We start from the raw sequence: 19075 nt of genomic DNA, 5'->3' as shown, positions 1-19075 counted from the left end.
AATTATGAAATACCAGTTTAAGAATATATCTCTCTGCTGAGTGCAACCGCGGACAAGCTTCTTAAAGGAATATAAAAGCCTAAAACAAGTTTTTAAAAATGATTAAGTGCCATCCATGTGCTCTCAATGGGCTCTGATGAGCTCTTGTGATAATACTTACAGTTTATCAAAATATTATAGTTACTAATGGACTTGATGTTAACATAGGAGGTCAAATATGTTCTTTATAATGTCATGTTCTTATATTTAAAGTTCCACTAGTAGGCGTAATAGGCTAGTATTTGCAAGGACACAATACATGCATAGACTCCTTATTCTGTCCCACAGATGTAATCTGGATGTTCTCAGATATAAAGTTCCTAAGGGTTGTAAGTTAACGGTATACCGGTATCAAGGTATACCGAGGTATGAAAGTTGACGGTTATCATACCGTGCACATTTGCTTATCCATGGTATTGAAAGAAACGGACATAAGTGAGTGTGTGTAAATGTTAATATTCATAGGACATTATTTGAAAAGCTCACAGCTGATGTTATTTTTAATTTAGCAATTAATTACATACTATATTGCTGCTAACATGTAAACTAACAAGCTTTAGTTATATAATACATCATAGTTACATGCTATTTTTTATCCAGGTTTGTAATTCTGTTTATTATAATTCTGTTCTCATTCCTTTAAAGGAACAGTGTGTAGGATCTGACGGTATCTAGCATTGAGATTGCAGATTACCACTTTTGTGAAGTGAGTGGTGAAGCAAGAGAGAGAGAGAGCGGCTGCGACGGCAGCGGGTAATGTTATCGACTCTGGCCCAAGCAGGAAAAGTTAACAGTGTTCGGTTTGTCCGTTCTGGGCTACTGTAGAAACATGGCGAAGCAACATGGTGGACTCCGTGAAGAGGACCCGCTCCCTATAGATATAAATGGCTCATTCTAAGGTAACGAAAACACAACGATTCTTATTATCAGGTGATTATACACTCAAGAAAACGTAGTTATAAATATCATATTCCATTTCTGCCAATAGATCCCTCTAATTGCTACACACTGGTCCTTTAAGGGTCATTGTAACTGATGATAATAATAATAATAATAATAATAATAATAATACAGATAATGGATGGATGGATAATAATAATAGTGTAATACCGTATACCGGGATATTTTCTGAGATGGTTATTATACCATGAAAATCTCATAGGGGTGTAAGACAATATAGAAAATATCGAGTATCGGGATATTACGTTTTGTGATACTGTATTGATCCTCAAAACCACTGTATTGATTTTGAATTAATAGTTTACATGCAAAGATTAACTCCGTCAATACTTTATGTCATTTGCAAAGAGATGTGCCCTCTCAAAGTAGTGCTATTATGTCCGATGTTACAAGGACTGTGATAAACGTAAATGCAGATCCCACTGTTCTGCTTGCATAAAAAAAGTCAACTTTGTTTACTCAGATTTTATGCATATGGTGGTGTGTTCTTTATACTGTGACAGTTATCCTAAAATTAGATTTAAAAAAAATTGCAATATATCGCCTTGCTTACAGTATCGCAATATATTGAATCGTAACCTCTGTATCATGATGCGTATCGTACCGCCAGATTCTTGCCAATACACAGCCCTAGTTAGAACCCTAAAAGACAATGTATTATAGACATATAGGGATAGAACAGGAGGCAGAATTGTCTCCATAAAGTCCCACTGATATAGTCGCTATACTTTAATATTATCATTGAGATATTAGCAGGATACCATAGGAGGCAAAACAAACATGATAAGGTCACTATAAACTATTTGTCCCACTGACCCTTTGGCTTTATTTCCCATAACGCATTTACTTTCTTCGCAGACTCAGATCATTTGGAGCCAGTAGCCAGATTATTTTTCAGTTCAGTGATTCAGAGTGTCCTGTTGTACTGCAGCACAGCCTGGCTCAGTAGTCTCTCTGTAAAACTTACAACTAAACTTTATAGCCAAATCAAAATCTGCACGAAGATCATTGGCCAACCTGTGACAGAGAGCCTCCTTTCAAGCAGCTCACAACAAGAGTATGCTCAGTCTTGCCAACAGCATCTCCTCTGATCCCTTACATGTTTTAAATAGGGAATATATAATATATATATCATTTTTTGTCTGATGGGTCTTACTTGTCTGTCTGTCTATGGTAACAGTATGTCTGTTGTATGTGTACTTTTTCTCAAACTGAGCTGCAAATGGATGCAAAATGAATTTCAGTGGAAACTGACAGTAAAGTTGTATGGTATCGTATAAGAGCAGTTTATTAGTGATGGGATTCAGATGTGAATATTAGGAGGGCGTGGCCAGGAATCAAACCAAGGGAGTTTTACCAGAGAGGGCTGAGCTTCCTGTGGTTTCGGTAGCAGTCCAGTCACTTCACCAGTCAGACACAGAGACACACACAGAGAGAGAGACACAGAGAGAGACAGAGAGGACCGTGGAGCTGCGCGCAGGACAGACGCAGCAGCTGGATAAAGCGCACCGGCTCGGCGCGTGTATCTGCTCCGTCTTCTGTTCCTCTGCGTCTCCTAAACTGGATGCTGGATGCAAACTACAACACACCTCTGACGGACGAACCATGGACAGTCTAGGCAGCCGCTGTAAGATTGTGGTGGTCGGGGACACACAATGTGGGAAAACTGCACTCCTGCACGTTTTTGCCAAGGACTGCTATCCAGAGGTAGGTTTCTACCAAAAAGTCTCAAGTGTTTTTTTCTTAATTTGAAGATCAGGAGTTTGAAATGCAATAGTGAAGAACTTCAGCACTTGTTCAGCAGGTTTACATCCACCTGCTTAAAGACAGAGAGAGAGGAAGCTGCTGCTGGAGAGAGAACTGTAATGAATGGCTGTAAAATAGTCCTGTAATGTCTAAATGGACTTTTATTGTGTCTGCAGTTACTGCCCATAAAACTTTAAGGCGTTGTCTTCTTCTGCTATAATATTTCCCCCAAAGGGATTATGGTATAGCTATGGCTGTGAAATGTGTCTGCCATTATTTTTTATTTATCTGCTGCATAATTTCAAATATGATTTTCCCACAGAAGCCTGTGGCAGTGTAAACACACCCTTATCTTGTTCGTCTTAATTGGATAACTAAAATAAATCCCTTCTTATTTTTCAGACCTACGTGCCCACGGTGTTTGAAAACTACACTGCCAGTTTTGAGATAGACAAGCACCGGATTGAGCTGAATATGTGGGACACGTCAGGTAAGACTATTTCATATCTCTGTCTCTTCCAAGGCTGCTGACATCAAATCAATCCCCTCCCAGGCCTGCCCACGGTGCCTGTCCCCTGGCTGCGACCGTGGGAGGACTGCCTCCAACTCCCCTCTCCAACTTCTCCAGCAAGCAGTCATCGCTTTGACAAATTGCTTTGACCTTGCCAACTTCAGATGGATGTCTTTTTGTTTTTAGATTTTTTTTTAGCTTGGTGCATCTGCTATTTATGATTGTTGTCTTTAGAAAAGCTCGGTGCCAGCCGTGTCTGTTGGTGTCATCTTGTGTTTTGCATTCCTTCCTTCCTGTGCTGTTCGCTGTGTGTGGCTGGCTCTTCCCATGCTCTGGCCAGGGTCAGGCCACTGCTGGGGGGAGAAAGGGCTGAGGGCGCGGATAATTGAGACAGGATGGGCCTGAGGGGACCAGTAACTGACAGAAGTTTTCATCAGAGTTACACTGATGTGGTGGATATGATACATTATAGGGTTGTCCTCGACCAAAGAAATTCTTAGTCGACGAACACTCATTCGATTTTGACGACTAATCGATTAGTTGATTTAATTGTCAGATCTATCCACAAAGAATCACGCAAAAGCACCACTTTAAATCTTGTGTTTACCAGAGATGTGCTTATAAGTTTCTTGTTAATAAGTCATTCAGCATGAAAAAAGCATAAAAGATTAATGAATAGTCAACGAATGGACTAAGAGGAGGCAGCCCTATGATACATTTTGTCTTTTGGTTTAATTAGTTTCCTCCTTTGCCACATTTTCAGACGTACAGTCAACTCTGATATGAAGTTCCTTTACAAAGTTATTAAAAGATCATCAAAGAGAGCAATGTTTCCAGAGTTTAAGGCCAGCACACCTTACCCTCCTTAATCATCAAAGAAATTCTTTCATCAAGGTTTCAACTGAAATATTTAGTGATTTTGTAAATGTTGTTTTCAGGAGCTTTTTCCGCCCTGAATAAAACTCTCACGGCATTAAAAATGTCAAATTCAAACACGCTGATATGCTCAGAATAACAACTAGTGGTGAAACGTATCCTCGTACGACCGTTTGTATGATACCTTACGAAAAGTTATTCCTCATGTTTCGTGCGTTTTCCTGCGAATGTCCAGCAACGCTTGACGCACGTGTCAATTTCCGCTCATTACATGCATACAGTCTTTTCAACATAAACGTCCGTCTTCACAGGAAACAACTTGGATAGGTTTAGGCAAAAAAACGACTTAGTTAGGTTAAAGAAAAGATAGGTTGATTATGTACGTAAGTGGCGTAACTTAAGTACGTAAGTTACGTGACAAATAAATTAACTTTTCTGGTTTCACACGGAGTACGAACACCTGTCTCCTGGGTGAGAGTCTGGTGTTTTTTGACTCACCCATCCACCCCGACCTCCTCCATACACGGCGTTTGTCGCTCTTTATACTTCCTGGTTCACAATTAACGTGGATTACAAAAAAATTGATTCAGTGGGATATAAATACTAATTACAGTGCATTACTTTTCATAGGTGTAGCTGCGAATGGTGAGAACAGGCTGACTGGTGACGTCAGTTTTGTTCCACAGATGTTGGCAGTGTTATTGTGTCAGAAGGGGACTTTCTCTAATAACAAATCATCTTTACCTTAGTCACTCTCTACTCTGGTCATGTGATTGGGCTTCAGATTGGCCTGAACATGCTTCCTGCTAAGGAAGTAGTTTTGTCTACCAGGCAGCCAGTAGCATCAGTGAGACTCCTGCACAGAAAGCCGTGGTCTACTTTCATCCCCGTCCTGTCAGCATGGATGGATTAACCGCTCTGAGCTACCCTGAGATCTGCGCCTCATCAGGCGAGAGTCGGCTATCTGACCAGCGACATGGCTGACCAGTCACAGGGCTGGATATGGGATCTTCCCAGGGGGAATTCCTTCTTTTACCATAAACATTCCCAAACCTAAAACTATCTTCCGGGAGAGATGATGGGAGTATTTTTAAGTTACACGGTCAGTGAGCGAAAGAATGTTGTTTTTCCTTGGACCTCATGCCGACCCGGGGAGTAAATCTGCTTGAGCCTGTCAGTCAGGGGTCGAGGTCCTGTGGGGCCCCGGGGCCACAACTTAAAGACTTCCTTATCTCCGGAGCCTAATGATGTAGTGGGAATGTTGTGCTTCTGTCCATCTTAAAGACCCTAAACCACCTTTAGCAGTCTTTAATCTTCAGCCAGGAGCCGCCCACCCCACAACAAACACGACGTCACCCAGCCTACAGGGCAAGCGTGTGTGCTTCTCTCTCTGTGTGTGTGTGTGTGTGTGTGTGTGTGTGTGTGTGTGTGTGTTCAGAGGTTCTTGTGTGATATGCCATTATTCAGTGATTCGCAGCAAACACAGATGTTCACATTTTCTCTCAACAAGAAAAATAATTGGCACGCACTTAGATGAAAAAGGCTTTCATCTGAAGAAAATAGCATGCCTCCCATCCTTCCTCTTTTGCATTCAGATTTTTTTTATTGCCCCTCTCCTCCTTCACTTCCCCTTTTACAAGCTTTGTTATTTCTCTCATGTACACTAGCAGCAGCAGCAGCAGCTACCGGTTCAGACTCTTAGGCATGGTCACGCCATCATTTATAACGGAGTGCAATCAATTTTTTCCGATGCAATCGCTGCGATCAGCGGATTTACTCGCGGAGGGGAAGTAAATGTATGACATGCTTTGGCTTAGAGTTAAACTTTAGTAAACTTTGACCTGTGAATTCACTTCATGGACTGCTTGCAAACCGTCTTGACAGTTCTGACCTTTGAGGGAACCAAAGGCAGTCCAAAATGGAGGAACCTATCGTGGTAGCTGGGTGCCAAATGAGGAGCGATGCCAACAGAGCTTTCCCTCTTCGCACCCACTTTGCCTTTAAAGGGTAACTTTGGTATTTTTCAACCTGTTTTTGTGTCTTACTGACTAATAGGGACAACAATGTCTGAAACTGGTCCAGTATTGAGGGAGAACGCTGTAGACGCTGCATTTACATCCACTAAAAGAGCTTGTTTTCACCATGACAGGCTCTGATTGTTATGATAAGTGTCTGACATTATGGAAAGAGTCTCGCTCAAGGAGAGGTCTCGTTCTGAAATCTGGCGAGGTGACGTGTTGCAGCAAGACAACAGTGGAATAGTGGAATACATCCATGGTGGAAACGTGAGAGCCAGCCAGGCAGAGTTTGTTTTGTTGGAGTACAGAAAGCGTAGCTTAGTGTTTTTTTTTTTAATTTCAAGTCATGTTTGAATATTTAGATGATTTTCACGATGTGGATGAGGTCTTTGAATTCGTGGCCGCCCGTATTTATTTGAGCCAGAGTATACGGATATTCAGATTTCACAACAAGACTTCTCCTTGAGCGGGACTTGGACACAATAACAAACAGACCAGATCAAACGAAAGGTAAGAAAAATGTTTTATTTCTCTGTAGGGTCCTTTCCATAATGTTGTCAGACACTTATTATAATAACAATCTGAGCCTGTCAGTGGCAAAAACAAGCACTTTTTGTGAATGTAACATTGCATTGACGCTGCTCACTGCCCTCGCAGCTCGTTTTGCAGCTGCCGGTTAAAGCGTTATTCCTCAATACTGGACCAATTTCAGAAATTTTTATCCCTATTAGTCACTTAGACATAAAAACATTGGAAAATAGGGTCCAGGTTGAAAAATACCTAAGTTACCCTTTAATAAATATAGCCTCAAAATCACTAAGCTGCCAGTACCCGCTATTTTGAGAGGAAATTAATTGTGCTGTGCCACTTTCTGGTGGCTGCAGTCTTCACTACAGTACACTGGACAGTTCAATTTCCATCTGACATTTGAATCAGTCAGTCCTCAGTCCTCTAGTTGCTCTTTTGAAGCCACATCCCCATTCCCCCCAGATACACAGCTCTTTTTTTTACCACCAAGCTTTCAGCCTCTTCACATAAAGTATTGTCTCCCTTTTAATTGCTGGTGAAGTCGGCCTGCTGTGGCCCGGCTCTGTTCACAAAGCATTACCGAGCGCCATCTGAGGGCATGGCTATTTAAACAGCTTGCGTCTCCCCTGGTTCACATTTCACCAGCATGGGCAAATGTGCATTGCCATTAAAAAATGCTCCCAGCATTTGTTGTTGCACCATTGATTGGTTTGGTCTCATTAATTCCAGTTCTTCCACAAGGTCTAGTCCTTGCAGGATGGGCGAGAACAGCGGCGAGGTGTTTATCTAATTGAGGTCATTACTGAGTGTAAATCTGTAGGTCTGTGCATGTGTTTGTGTTTCTGCTCTAAATGAATGGGTATTTTAAGACGCACTAAACCAAAACACTGAGGTCTTATGGCTTCTGGGAAGCAGAGAGCAACTTTCAGCTGCATTTTGTATTCTGCCCTCATTCAGCTCCGGACCATCTGGAGAATTAAGTCAATTAGAAAGAGATTGAGTGGAATTCCAATGAGAAAATATCTGTGTATGACTTAATCTATGTTACTTGCTAGGGCTGGGACGATACACCTATCTCCCGATTCAATACTATCACGATAATGGGTGTATCTTTATTACATCTTTTCCAGCAACCCAAAAATATAAAGAATAAAGACATTTCCCTCACAAATTAATAGTATTTTCTTTTTACTTTATAATCGATATGTAACGTTTTATACTTCTGGTGAATATAATCCAATTAATCATATTTTCATATATGTATTTTGTATATACAGTTCCCTTTGTTAACACCTTATTTTGAAAACCGGACGTAGTGACACGTGTAAACTTACGCTAACTTCGCCAAGTCTATTGCTTGCTCTTACCGTCAGCTCCGTTCTCTTTATACATCGATGTTTAGCTCCATCGGGGCCGTTTGAATGCATTTAACATAAATATCAGTATATGGGTGCTCTACTGTTCTAGCGTCGGCCAATTTGACCACGGAGATGCGAGTGACGGCTGGCTTGACGGCACGTTACCACAATATGATAACGTTTCCTGTCCATGACAGAGTTATTATGCAGCTTCAGCCGTGATGTCTAGCTTTGCTTTTCCTGTCAATGTGTGAAACCCAAAGTGTTTCCATTCTTTACTGTATGTATAGTGTTTACCAAGTTGGATTTAAAATGTGAGGGTGCAGTTCGTATCCACGCGTACCCTCCGCCGTTTTCTACTTTCTGCGGTTTGTCTTGGTTGACGGATACGGAACGGATGTGATGTCATGTTACTCAGACTACAACAATAAAAGCGGCAACTTCCTTCTACCTCTGCATAGACTCAAATTAAGCACTTATATGGATTCCGCCATTCAAAAATCACTTTCAAAATCATAAAAAAAACACGATACATAGGTGAATTGATTTTTTTTCCCACTCCTATTACATGCAGCCACATAGTGATTCACTATTGCATTTATCTGTATCTTAATTGTCCTTTAAAGCAACCCAAGCTGTTAGAGGGTGATAATGTTGTTTGGTGATAACTTGTCTGAGGACCATTAGTGATTACTGTCGACGCTCATGGGGCCCATTGGTAGTCAGCCAGTCAGGTTTTTTTTTACAGAGCCTGAGGCATTAATGCACTCTTCCTCTCTACCCAATATGGTAAGGGTGCCTGGGAAAGATTCCCTCAAGCTTTGGCCTCAGACTAATACCCCGCTAAGAGGTGTGCGTGCTGTTTCTAACAAGTCTAAGTCATGACAGCCCGGGTTTCCCCCAACTTCCTACAGTACACTCACGTCTCTTTCTGTTTCCCCTCTCTAATGCCTGACCTGATTCTCACATGAGAACTGGAACTCTTACTTTCTGTTTAGTCATGCTGGAGAGTTTCTTTCAAGTGGCAATCCGCAGGAATTTTGTTTTTCTTTCTTCTTTTGCTGAAATCTTTGCTACTAATCGCTCACGTTGTGGTGTTTTTTTTTTCCACTGTACTTCCCAGTAATCGCTCGTCATTCAAATCACGTGTCCCTCCCATTCCGAGAAGTTCTGTCAATGAAATTTGAGTTTCTGTTGAGTTTCTTCCACTGATAAGCGACGTTGGGCTATCGTTTCCCAGTTACCCAGTTTTTTTACCCAGTTTTTTCTCTATTTATTTCCAAACAAAGTGCTACTGCTGCTGCTGGGAACATGAAACGCATCACTTGCTGTGCAGTGGAGGATTTCTCCTGCAGTAGACCTGCCTGACACGCTGGTGTTCAGAACAACAAATATAAAAGCTTTCATGAACTGGCTACAGTTTGACGCACTACTATGCTGCGCAGTCAGTGACAGAGAGCAGGGAGACGTCTATTTTTCTGAAAATGTCACAAATTCTGTGAAAGATTGTTAAGGGGTTAGGGTAAAAAAATGTAACTAGATCACCATGAAACTTCTCTAGTTGATTACTTACATTAAGACAATTGTGTTTTGTATTGCATATTTTCAGAAAATGTACATTTAAATATGCAAATAAGGCATTATCTTATTAAATATGTGCTAATTTGCAACATTCAACGTTCAAAATTCAGAGGGAATTCTGGATATCTCTATTTATCACTGCATAAATCAGAAAATGCTGTCAACAGCCATTAAAAAAAACTATTTTTGCCGTGTTTTTTGGAATAAAATGTTCTATAAATCAGACTATGAATGATATATGAACAAACCCCTCTGTAAGGAACGTTTGGTGGATGTAAGTGCTGCTGAAGTGGAGATTTCTGGCTCAGAGTCTGAGAAAAAAAACTAATTTTGAGAAGACTTTAAATATATGTATTGTAAAATTCAATACATTTTACAAGACACTACAGGTGAATAGGGTAAATATGTGTAACCAATATATCACCATGAAACTTCCCCATATTACAAGTTTTCTGAAACGTTGTTTAAATATATAAATGAGGCATTATCTAATGCTAACTTTTGGTGAATTTAGGAAAAATCTACAGACGCAAATAGAAAGGTGTAGCAAAATTAACACCTAAATATATATTTTGGACATTTTCTAGTCTGAAAGAAGACCTGTTATGGAAAACCAGTGCATAAAAACAATGTTTTGCCTGGGATGTCTCCCCTTAAATAAAATGACCACTCACATGAGTTTCAGAGCCCCTTTTCCTCTATTGAGTCTTCCTCTGTTAAAGTAATGTTTTATGTTTTTTTGTGAGTCATGTCTTATGACAAAGCCGTCTTGAATTTTCACAGTAAGAGGTGTGATTGTTTTGACTTGAGCGACGATAACAAGACACTGCAAGTGTGTAACACCACTCCCAGCACCAGTGCTCGCTCAGAGTCACAGTCTGACTGTCTCTGTCCTCTCATACCGACTTTCCAACATTCCTGGCGTCTTTATGCTCTTTAAACTCCACATTCTCGGCGCACTGGACCAGTCGGGTATCCAGAGGCCTGTAAAAACACGCAGAGTTCAGTGGGCTTTCTGTTCCTCGACACTTTACGCTTGATTAATCTTTAATAGAGAATGAGTGAACTACAACCACAACGCAGAGCAGAAATAAAATCAACAGGCACCTCTTTGCCCTCAAACCTTCAGCTCACTGGAGAGGATGCTCACAAAGTGCTGTCTGACCTGAGTAGCGAGCACGCTGATTACAGGAGATAACATCATTTGCTCTGGGCTCTTACAGTTGGCCAGTTTGTCCTCTCTGAATCACTACTGTAATGTTAGACTCAATGTTAAATCATTAAAAAACAACATTTCTTCCTCTTCTCTCTGAATAATTTGCAGTTGGAGAATAAGATTGTGTTTGGGTTCTTGCAACCTGCTGGAAAGTAAATATACCTTGTGTTTATTTTTGTCAGCATCCTGAAGGGAGGATGACGACATCTTTTCAACTGCTGTTCACAGCACTGAATGTATGAACCGAGCCTAAGCCCTGAAAGTTGTTCCCAGTCTTTGCCTAACCAGCCCAGGGCAGTAACTGCCTAAACAAGAACCTGTTTTGATGATGCATAGCAGGCTGGAAGGCACTCCCCTGCACTGGAGGAGAACGGCTGCATGACAGTTTCGGGTAATGAGTAAACAGAAGATAATGCAAGGTGGTTGAAATACTGTACGTAAAACAACTGCTTGTGCCTTAAACAAACACAATCAAGAAGTTCTCCTCATCCACCAGTTCATCCTTACATGTAATATAGTAATGATGCTTATTAGGGCTGAAACTATTGATTCTATTCATTACCATAGACTAGGGATGTCACGATACCAGAAATCTAGTAGTCGATACCAATACCAGTGAATTTCCACGATTCTCGATACCAATTCGATACCACGGTAAAAAAAAAAAAACAACAACAATAAATCCCATGTAATTCAACACGCACTCTTTTATTAAAAACATTTGAACATTACAAAAAACAGATGCAAGTAGCTTTTAAGTAATAAATAAAAATAATTGACCCATTTGGTTCATTTTGGCGTATCAGCGGCATGTTATCAATCGATAGTCAGACGACGGACACTACATACTGACCATGAACGCATCTGGTCCGTCAGCTAAGAATAGCAGGAGTAGGAGCAGGAGATTAAAAGCAAACGCACCTATTTGGCAATATTTCACATTTAATCCCAATGCTATAAGGGAACCATAACGTTAATGAGGTAATCACCGCGAGGTGGATGGAGCCGTCACAGCCGGTGTGCACGGAGCAGCGGCACCAGGTAGACACCTGCAGCGGAGCCCCGCAGCAAAAGCGCTACCGGAGAGGCCAGACACACCGGCACCCGACAGTAAAGATCAGAGTCAGCGCTCTGCATATATTGACCGTAATCTTTCTTGTAAAATGTCCGGTGTTATCGGTAACACCGGTGTCACAAGTTTATTAACCGGTGGGAACATTTTCCTCACTGTCACATCACTACCAACGACCATTACAGGCATCGTACGGTACCGTCGGTACTGTACAAAAAGAGTACCGTCACTGTTTTAGAATTTTGGCATCGATTTGGTACTGAAGTATCGGTTCTCGTGAAGCTCCCCACATTGAAGCCAAAACATCTCGATCGCCCCCTGGTGGCTGGCTTGAACGATAGTACACATATTGGGTATGTAGTGCATCAACAAAAACACTCCAGACTACTAAACTCTAAGCACAAGTCCATTGTTTTCACTCAAATAGAAATTAGAAATCAAGCAGGACTGAAATCTTAAAAATCGCCACTTTAACATCAACGTGTTAACATTGTAATTGTGAGCATGCAGACGTTAGCATTTAAATGAAAGCACTGCTGTGCCTAAGTACAGCGTCACAGAGCCGCTAGGATGGCTCTTGTTGAAGCATGAGAAGACACGTCAAGTAACATTTTGTATTGTATTGTTTGTGAAAAGAACCCACTGCACCAATTCAGTGGAAGTTTCCCTTTCCACCTTGGTGGCTGAGCACAGAGTCTGTAATAATGTTGTTCGACTTGTGACTGCCATGTTGGATTTGGAAGGGTTGGAAGTAAACTTTGGCTTTTGTTCCAGGTCTCCAATCTCAGTTACTGGACTGCCTGTGAAGGTATTTTTGGACGAAGGGGATACCGTTCTGTCCTCCGGGGCCTTATGAGCTTGACAGCAAAATTGCAGAGAATATATTGGGGCTCCTGCATGACTCTGTGACCTGACGTCAGGTTTGGGATGAGCCTGCAGCCTCCCTGGCAGGCTGCACCTGATAATCCCGGGGATTACAGTTAATGGTGGGAGCCCACAAAGACGCTTTGCATATTAGAAATCAAGCGGCGAGAGCTGCGTGTGGTTGAAGTGCAGTCTTTGTGTGTCACTGTACTGTAAATTGTGCCTCACATTTTATAGCCGAATGTTTTAGTGACCTCTGAACTGAGAAAATCAGCCTCACTAATACATGCAAATAAATACATTTCAACTACGATTAAGAAGAAAAATGTAAATGTAAGGACGGACACTAAGAGGCTGAGAGCCTTAAATGTCCAGGTTTTCCATTACACAATAACGAAAATGTATTTTACAGCTCATGAAACATAATTTCTCTATATCACATGAAAGCATATAATTAATGGCACTCAAATGATTTTGGCATTACAAGAACAAATCCTCTCTGTATTCGAGGCATTCCCTTCTTCTTCTTCTTCTTCTTCTTTTCCTCTTTCTAAATAGTCTCCAGCTCTAAACTTCTTGAATAATGATGGTCTCATGCACAGCGCCTCACTTCATTGCACCCTGACTCTGTGAGTGGGTTTGTGTGACATTATGGAAACTCAGCCAGCAGTCCTGGCTGCTGGGCTGGATGTCTTGGTTCTTGAGCAGGCAAGCAGCTGTGCTCCATCCCTGGAGCTCAGCACTCTGCGGATAATATTCTTAGACAATTACACGAAGGGGTCAACAACCTGAAGAGGAAATGGCTGCCCGTATGTTGCAGTAGCTAAGTGAAGATGAAGAAACAAAAGGATGTGCAGGCGAGTGTGAAGGAACTTCTCTGGAGGAGGATTGCCAGTTATCTTTTCCTCTCTGTGCTATTTATTTACCCTCCCCTTGTTCTTTTCCCTCATCGATGTTCTCCATCTCTGATAGCCCATTAGTCAAGGCGGCTTCTGAAGCGCCGTGTTGAGGTCACCAGCAGTCAGGGGCCGTGTTAAGCAGGGGGTGGGCAGAAGTGCTGCATGAAAGCCAGCCAGCTGCACTGACGGGAACACACAGGCTGTAATTACCACACTGAGTATCTGCTCTCCTGTGACACAGTGAGACACACACACAAGATCACAGACACCTACACTCACACACAGACGTGTAGCCTGCACCACGCAGGCATGTACCCACCGTTCTGCCGGCTTTTACATGCATACAACATGTCCTGAGCGTCCCATGAGTGAGGCCCCAGAGGAGACAGTCCCTCATCCCGTCTGATCTCTTATCTCTGCCAGAGGAGCCTGTAAATGTGACCGTGGATGCAGCTATGAGCCGAGAGCCACCACACATTCCTTCGCCACATCTCAGCCCCCCCATGCACTGTCAGCTTAATGTTGAGCACCAGGCAAAAGTGTATAATCTGCTTAAATAGCATGTCCACTGCTGAACTACACTTCCAACTGCACGCTGCTGATAGGCTGTGTGTGGCTTTTACTTCGTTAATGTGACAATGGAATAATCAAAGTGACGTTATTAGGGAATGCACATTAACAGGGCAGAATTAAGAGGAGTCTTTTGAAGAAATAGTGCACTTGATGAGCTCACATGACTCAGATTACATGCCGTGCTACTAACAGAGGAGAATGGAGCTATATGATGACGGACAGAGAAGAAAAGGATAATATGAAGATATAATTTTTTTGGGTTTCGAAGATTTGGTAGGAAATATTTGAAGGTATTCGAAGCTTCGTGGCGCAGCAGGCTGACATGTTCCTCTGTCTCCATCTCCCCCGTTTCAGTGCCCGGGACAGCGCCGCTGTAGCACAACTGTACACACACGCACCTCTACACTTAACAGCCTTATCCATCTGAGAATAACTAATAATAATTAATGTTGAATATGAATAATGTTGTGGGTTTATTCCTTATTTCAAGGGATATTTTGGGATAACGGATATATTACATACTTATATATAAATATTTTCTTTTTAAATTTAAAAACGAAGCATTCGAATACTGATTTGGAGGTTGATTACCATGGCAACAGTCGAAGCTTCGAAGCTTCAAAGCATTTGGTTCAGCCCTACACAATACTGACATTGTTAGCATATCTGATATAATTTGGGTCATTTTGACCAATACTCGTTTACAGTGTTTACCTGATAAACAATAAACCCTTTTACAGCTGATATCATCAAAAATATGCGTGGGCATGTCGGCAACAGAAGTGGCGTTTTGCCCCAGCCATCCAGACAAGATTGTGAGCTTTAAACATTTAATTAAAACTGTTACCAGCATCAAAATGTCTGGTTGTTGCATGTTCGGTTGTGAGAATCAATATTCCAACAAGTTCTACAGAATTGCGGCAGGATCACGACCGTTTCAGAGCAATAGGCGTTTTGGTTTAACAAGTGACCGCGTTGCCTAGTGACTCTCAGCCGAATGCGTTGCTCGTACTAACTTACATAAATGGTTGTACGTAGAAAAATAAACACAGATGAGTATGTATTTAAAATTGATTGAAGGCTTTTACGAGGACATCTTCATGTTCTATTGATGTTTTCATCAGCTGCTGTCACCTGGAGTCACCAGTTAACACAGTCACTCGTTAAACCAAAACACCGGCAGCACCTATGGCTGCAAGCTATCAAAGGTGTCGACTACAACTGGACTGAGGGCATGATCAAAAATGTGTTTGTAGCACCCATTTTAAACCTCAATAAACTCAAAACTCTGACACAAAGAGTCTGTCCTGGTATTTGACGTTCTGTTCATGACCACAGATAACGTAGTTGTAAGCATCTAGTGACATGTTTCTCCACCAAATACATGTATAAATCTGGCCACTGAATATTGGGCAACTTGCTAATGACTTCCACCTGCTCACAAATAGCACACGGATCTGGCAAGTCAATTTGTTTAGGTTGCATTAGCGATCTTTGTTGGTTAATGCCCTTGCATAGCTTGACAAGCTATTTCACTGTGTGATTCATTTTTGAAAATATAAAATAGAGACATCACATTCATACTACAGACAAATGTCTATGTGTGATGGATACATGTGAGTGCATGTATACATGTGTGTGGGCATGTGTGTGATTGAATGGGTTTGTGTAAGGGAATTCCAACAGCATTGACCCGGCGACCTCTCCTATTGTTTCCCAGCTGACCAGAGGCGTAATGGGGGCTGATAAGGGGGCGCTGGGCCGGGAGCCGGGACACAATGAGGCTGGAAAGCGCAGCAGCTGCTTCGTCCAATAGGCAAAGAGATTGGGGGAGTGAAGGGTTGAAGCGAGTAAAAAGCATGGGAGGCGTGGGGGGTGCTGCCCTTAGAGCATGTTATAAGAGCAGCAAGTGTTCACTACATTGAAAACGGGGAAAGGGGACAGGAGGAGTAGACAGACGGAGAAGTGTACATCTGTGCTTTTCCCACCACCCCCACCCTTAGAGGCTTTTTGTTGTGAGTAAGGCTTGTTGGAGGCACCCTTGGGACCTGACCCACTGTGGTCCTCGGGGATGCAGACACACAAACGCCAACTGTGTCACGCTTTTACACTGCAGCGCTCTTTTTATATGCTAAACACGCAGCTACATATGGCGATATAAATAGTCCTGTAGGGGATTTAATGCAGTGATTGTATTAAGAGATGGAGGAAGCGCGCTGTAATTGTGCATCCTCCGTCTTCATTGACCTGAAGTAACGTGATCTACGGCACAACGCAAAGGAAGCCATCGACACAGCAGGAAGTTATTGATCCTAAATGTTGTCATTGAAGGGCACATGGACTTGACCGGATGAAATGGGAGCTTCTGAAGTTTTTTTTGTTTTATAATGAATAACAGACTAAACACTAACAACCACCAGTTTGATGCTGCCACATTTCCAGGTCAAGTGCTTTGATGGATCTGACCTTTACCCAGTTTACATGTTACTGTGATATTCTCTTCTACTCTTAATGAAGTCACAAGAATATCCAGCATCCGGAGCTCTCTACCATTTTGTGCTTTATTTAAAAAAGAGGCTCCTGCACAATTGAGCCAATGAGTCAGGATAAAATTATTTTCCCTACTACATATCCAAAGAGATGCAAACTTAATTCAGATTAAATTGAATGTGTAACACAAGGAACACATTTTCAGCTGTAATGTAATCACTAAAAAACAAACTTCTGTGTTACTCGGTGTAGTAATGTGATTACAGTAAGACTTTATGTTGCCCCAGTACTGAACATGTGTTGACTTTAACAAGAGAAGAGACACAAACTAATGCACCCTGGCACTAAACCAGGCTACAGCAGCAGCAGCAGCAGCAGTGAATGCCTCAGTCATCCAGGCAGACAGGAAACCCACCCAGAGAACTGTAGCTCTGTGTGTTTTCTCCCGGTCCACTCCCTCTACCGAGTGCAACAGAACCCGATGCAACGCCAGCTTTGATCAGCCCACTTCAAACAGCCACACTGACTGGTTCTGCTGCTCCCAAAGCTAGCGCTCAGTCCCTCTGGCCCCCCTCCACGGGAGCAAAACCCTCTCAGCATCCGTCTGCAACCCATCCGAGCGTAAGGGGATACAGGGAGGGAGGCCATCCTTCACCTCCATCCTTCACCCCCCACCTGCACCCCGCTCACACACACTCGACAGATCCCATCATTTATGGATGACTTTATTTATAAACAAGATCCAGTGCGCTCTCTTTCTCGCTGCTGCTGCTTTTGTGGAAGTGAAATTGCACTTGAAGTAGTGCCATGTCTCCCCGGCGGCCTCCCTGGGGGGTTTCAGAGTGGGCTGAGGGATAGATAGCACCATGATAGGGATGTGTTTGGATGGTTATGCACTGGAGGAAGTGGAGTTGATGGAGCAGAGGATGTCCCTTTCCACTCACAAGTTATTCTTTCATACACCCGATGTGTAGCTGCTGCCTGAATATTCGCACGTCTTCTTTCATATCAGACAGACAGCTGCGGACAGAGAAGCTGCAGTCCGTGTTATTACACGTTTTAATGAAAATCCTGAGATTGAAAGATGTGTAGGAGTGGAAATAAAGGATGTGATCTCTGCTGTTTTACAGGTGAAACGGAATAGAAAGCGATGTGGAGTGATGGTAGTCTTTGAGGAGGGCTGGGAGCTTTTCAGAGCAGAATTCACAGTGCCGTGGCAATCACCAATACTAGGTCAAAGAATAAGAGTGGGAGTCTAACACTAGCAGTAAACTCCAAACGTTATTGTATGATCTCAAAGACGGTTGAAAATGATGCTCTAAGACAAATACAATACTCAATACAACTTGAGTTGTTTTTCCAATTATTGGCATCTTTGCCAAATAGAGGTGCTTTTAATAAGCTGCAGACTCAGAGAACCACCACCATTACACTTTTAGACACACTGTCACATGCATCAGTTTTAAACTTTGGTAGATTGAGAGCTGACTAATACAGTGCCCTTTCGGCCGAGTGCTTGGCCTTTGGTATTGCTGCTTGTAGCTTTCTGAAGAACCGCTAATTCAAACAACTTGACACTTGACACTGCACGTCCTCAGCAATACTCTCAAAGTGTGAAATGGATTGGGGGAACAGTTGTCGTGAAACTCGAAGGACAGACGCATGCATACAGACAGAGACTTCTTCAATTTTAGTTAGGTTATAGCAATGTAGGTACTATGTGGAGGATTTCTTTACTTAGGTTGAATCAGGTACAGTGGGAAACCTCTGGGTTTGAGAAGTGAAGCCAATGTTGAAGCGCTTTAAACTTGCATTCTTTCTAACAGCCAGCAGGGGGCGACTCCTCTGGTTGCATAAAGAAGTCTGATTGTATAGAAGTCTATGAGAAAATGAGCGTACTTCTCACTTGATTTATTACCTCAGTAAACATTGTAAACATGAGTTTATGGTCTCAATCGCTAGTTTCAAGTCTTCTTCAATACAGCATGATGTTCATTTAGTAAGTTATGGTTCCATTTAGAGTCAAATAGACCATAAAGCAGGGTATGCTTTAGGGCGTGGCTACCTTGAGATTGACAGGTCGCTACCACGGCGTTGTCCGGTCTGGGAGTGGTCTGTGTTTTCGTCTTACAACTTTAACCCTTTCACAGTGTGTTTTCAGTTCATGAAAGTTAATTATAACCTTTTGGTCGCCTAAAAATGTCTTATTCAGTGTTTGGTTGTACTTAGCTCCAACCTCTTGTGTCACTTCTGGTTGCAAAAACCAATATGGCGACGGCCAAAATGCCGAACTCAAGGTTTCAAAAAGGCAGGCCACAAACCAATGGGTGACGTCACAGTGACT

General features: G+C 42.2%; 1 protein-coding gene across 1 annotated transcript in view; it reads left to right on the top strand.

Annotated features, from left to right (window-relative positions):
• Positions 1-2378: 2378 nt before the first annotated feature.
• rnd2 (Rho family GTPase 2) overlaps positions 2379-19075 on the top strand; it is a 32602-nt gene continuing 15905 nt past the window's right edge. The window contains exons 1-2 of the mRNA XM_037793312.1: positions 2379-2706; positions 3148-3235. Coding sequence (XP_037649240.1) covers positions 2605-2706; positions 3148-3235 — 190 coding nt within the window. The 5' untranslated portion in view covers positions 2379-2604. The remainder of the gene's footprint in view (positions 2707-3147; positions 3236-19075) is intronic.

This window comes from Sebastes umbrosus, chromosome 14, assembly GCF_015220745.1.
Source record: "Sebastes umbrosus isolate fSebUmb1 chromosome 14, fSebUmb1.pri, whole genome shotgun sequence".
Lineage (NCBI taxonomy): Eukaryota > Metazoa > Chordata > Actinopteri > Perciformes > Sebastidae > Sebastes > Sebastes umbrosus.
The sequence above is the reverse complement of the archived record's forward strand: the minus strand, read 5'-3'. Positions and strand labels throughout refer to the sequence as shown.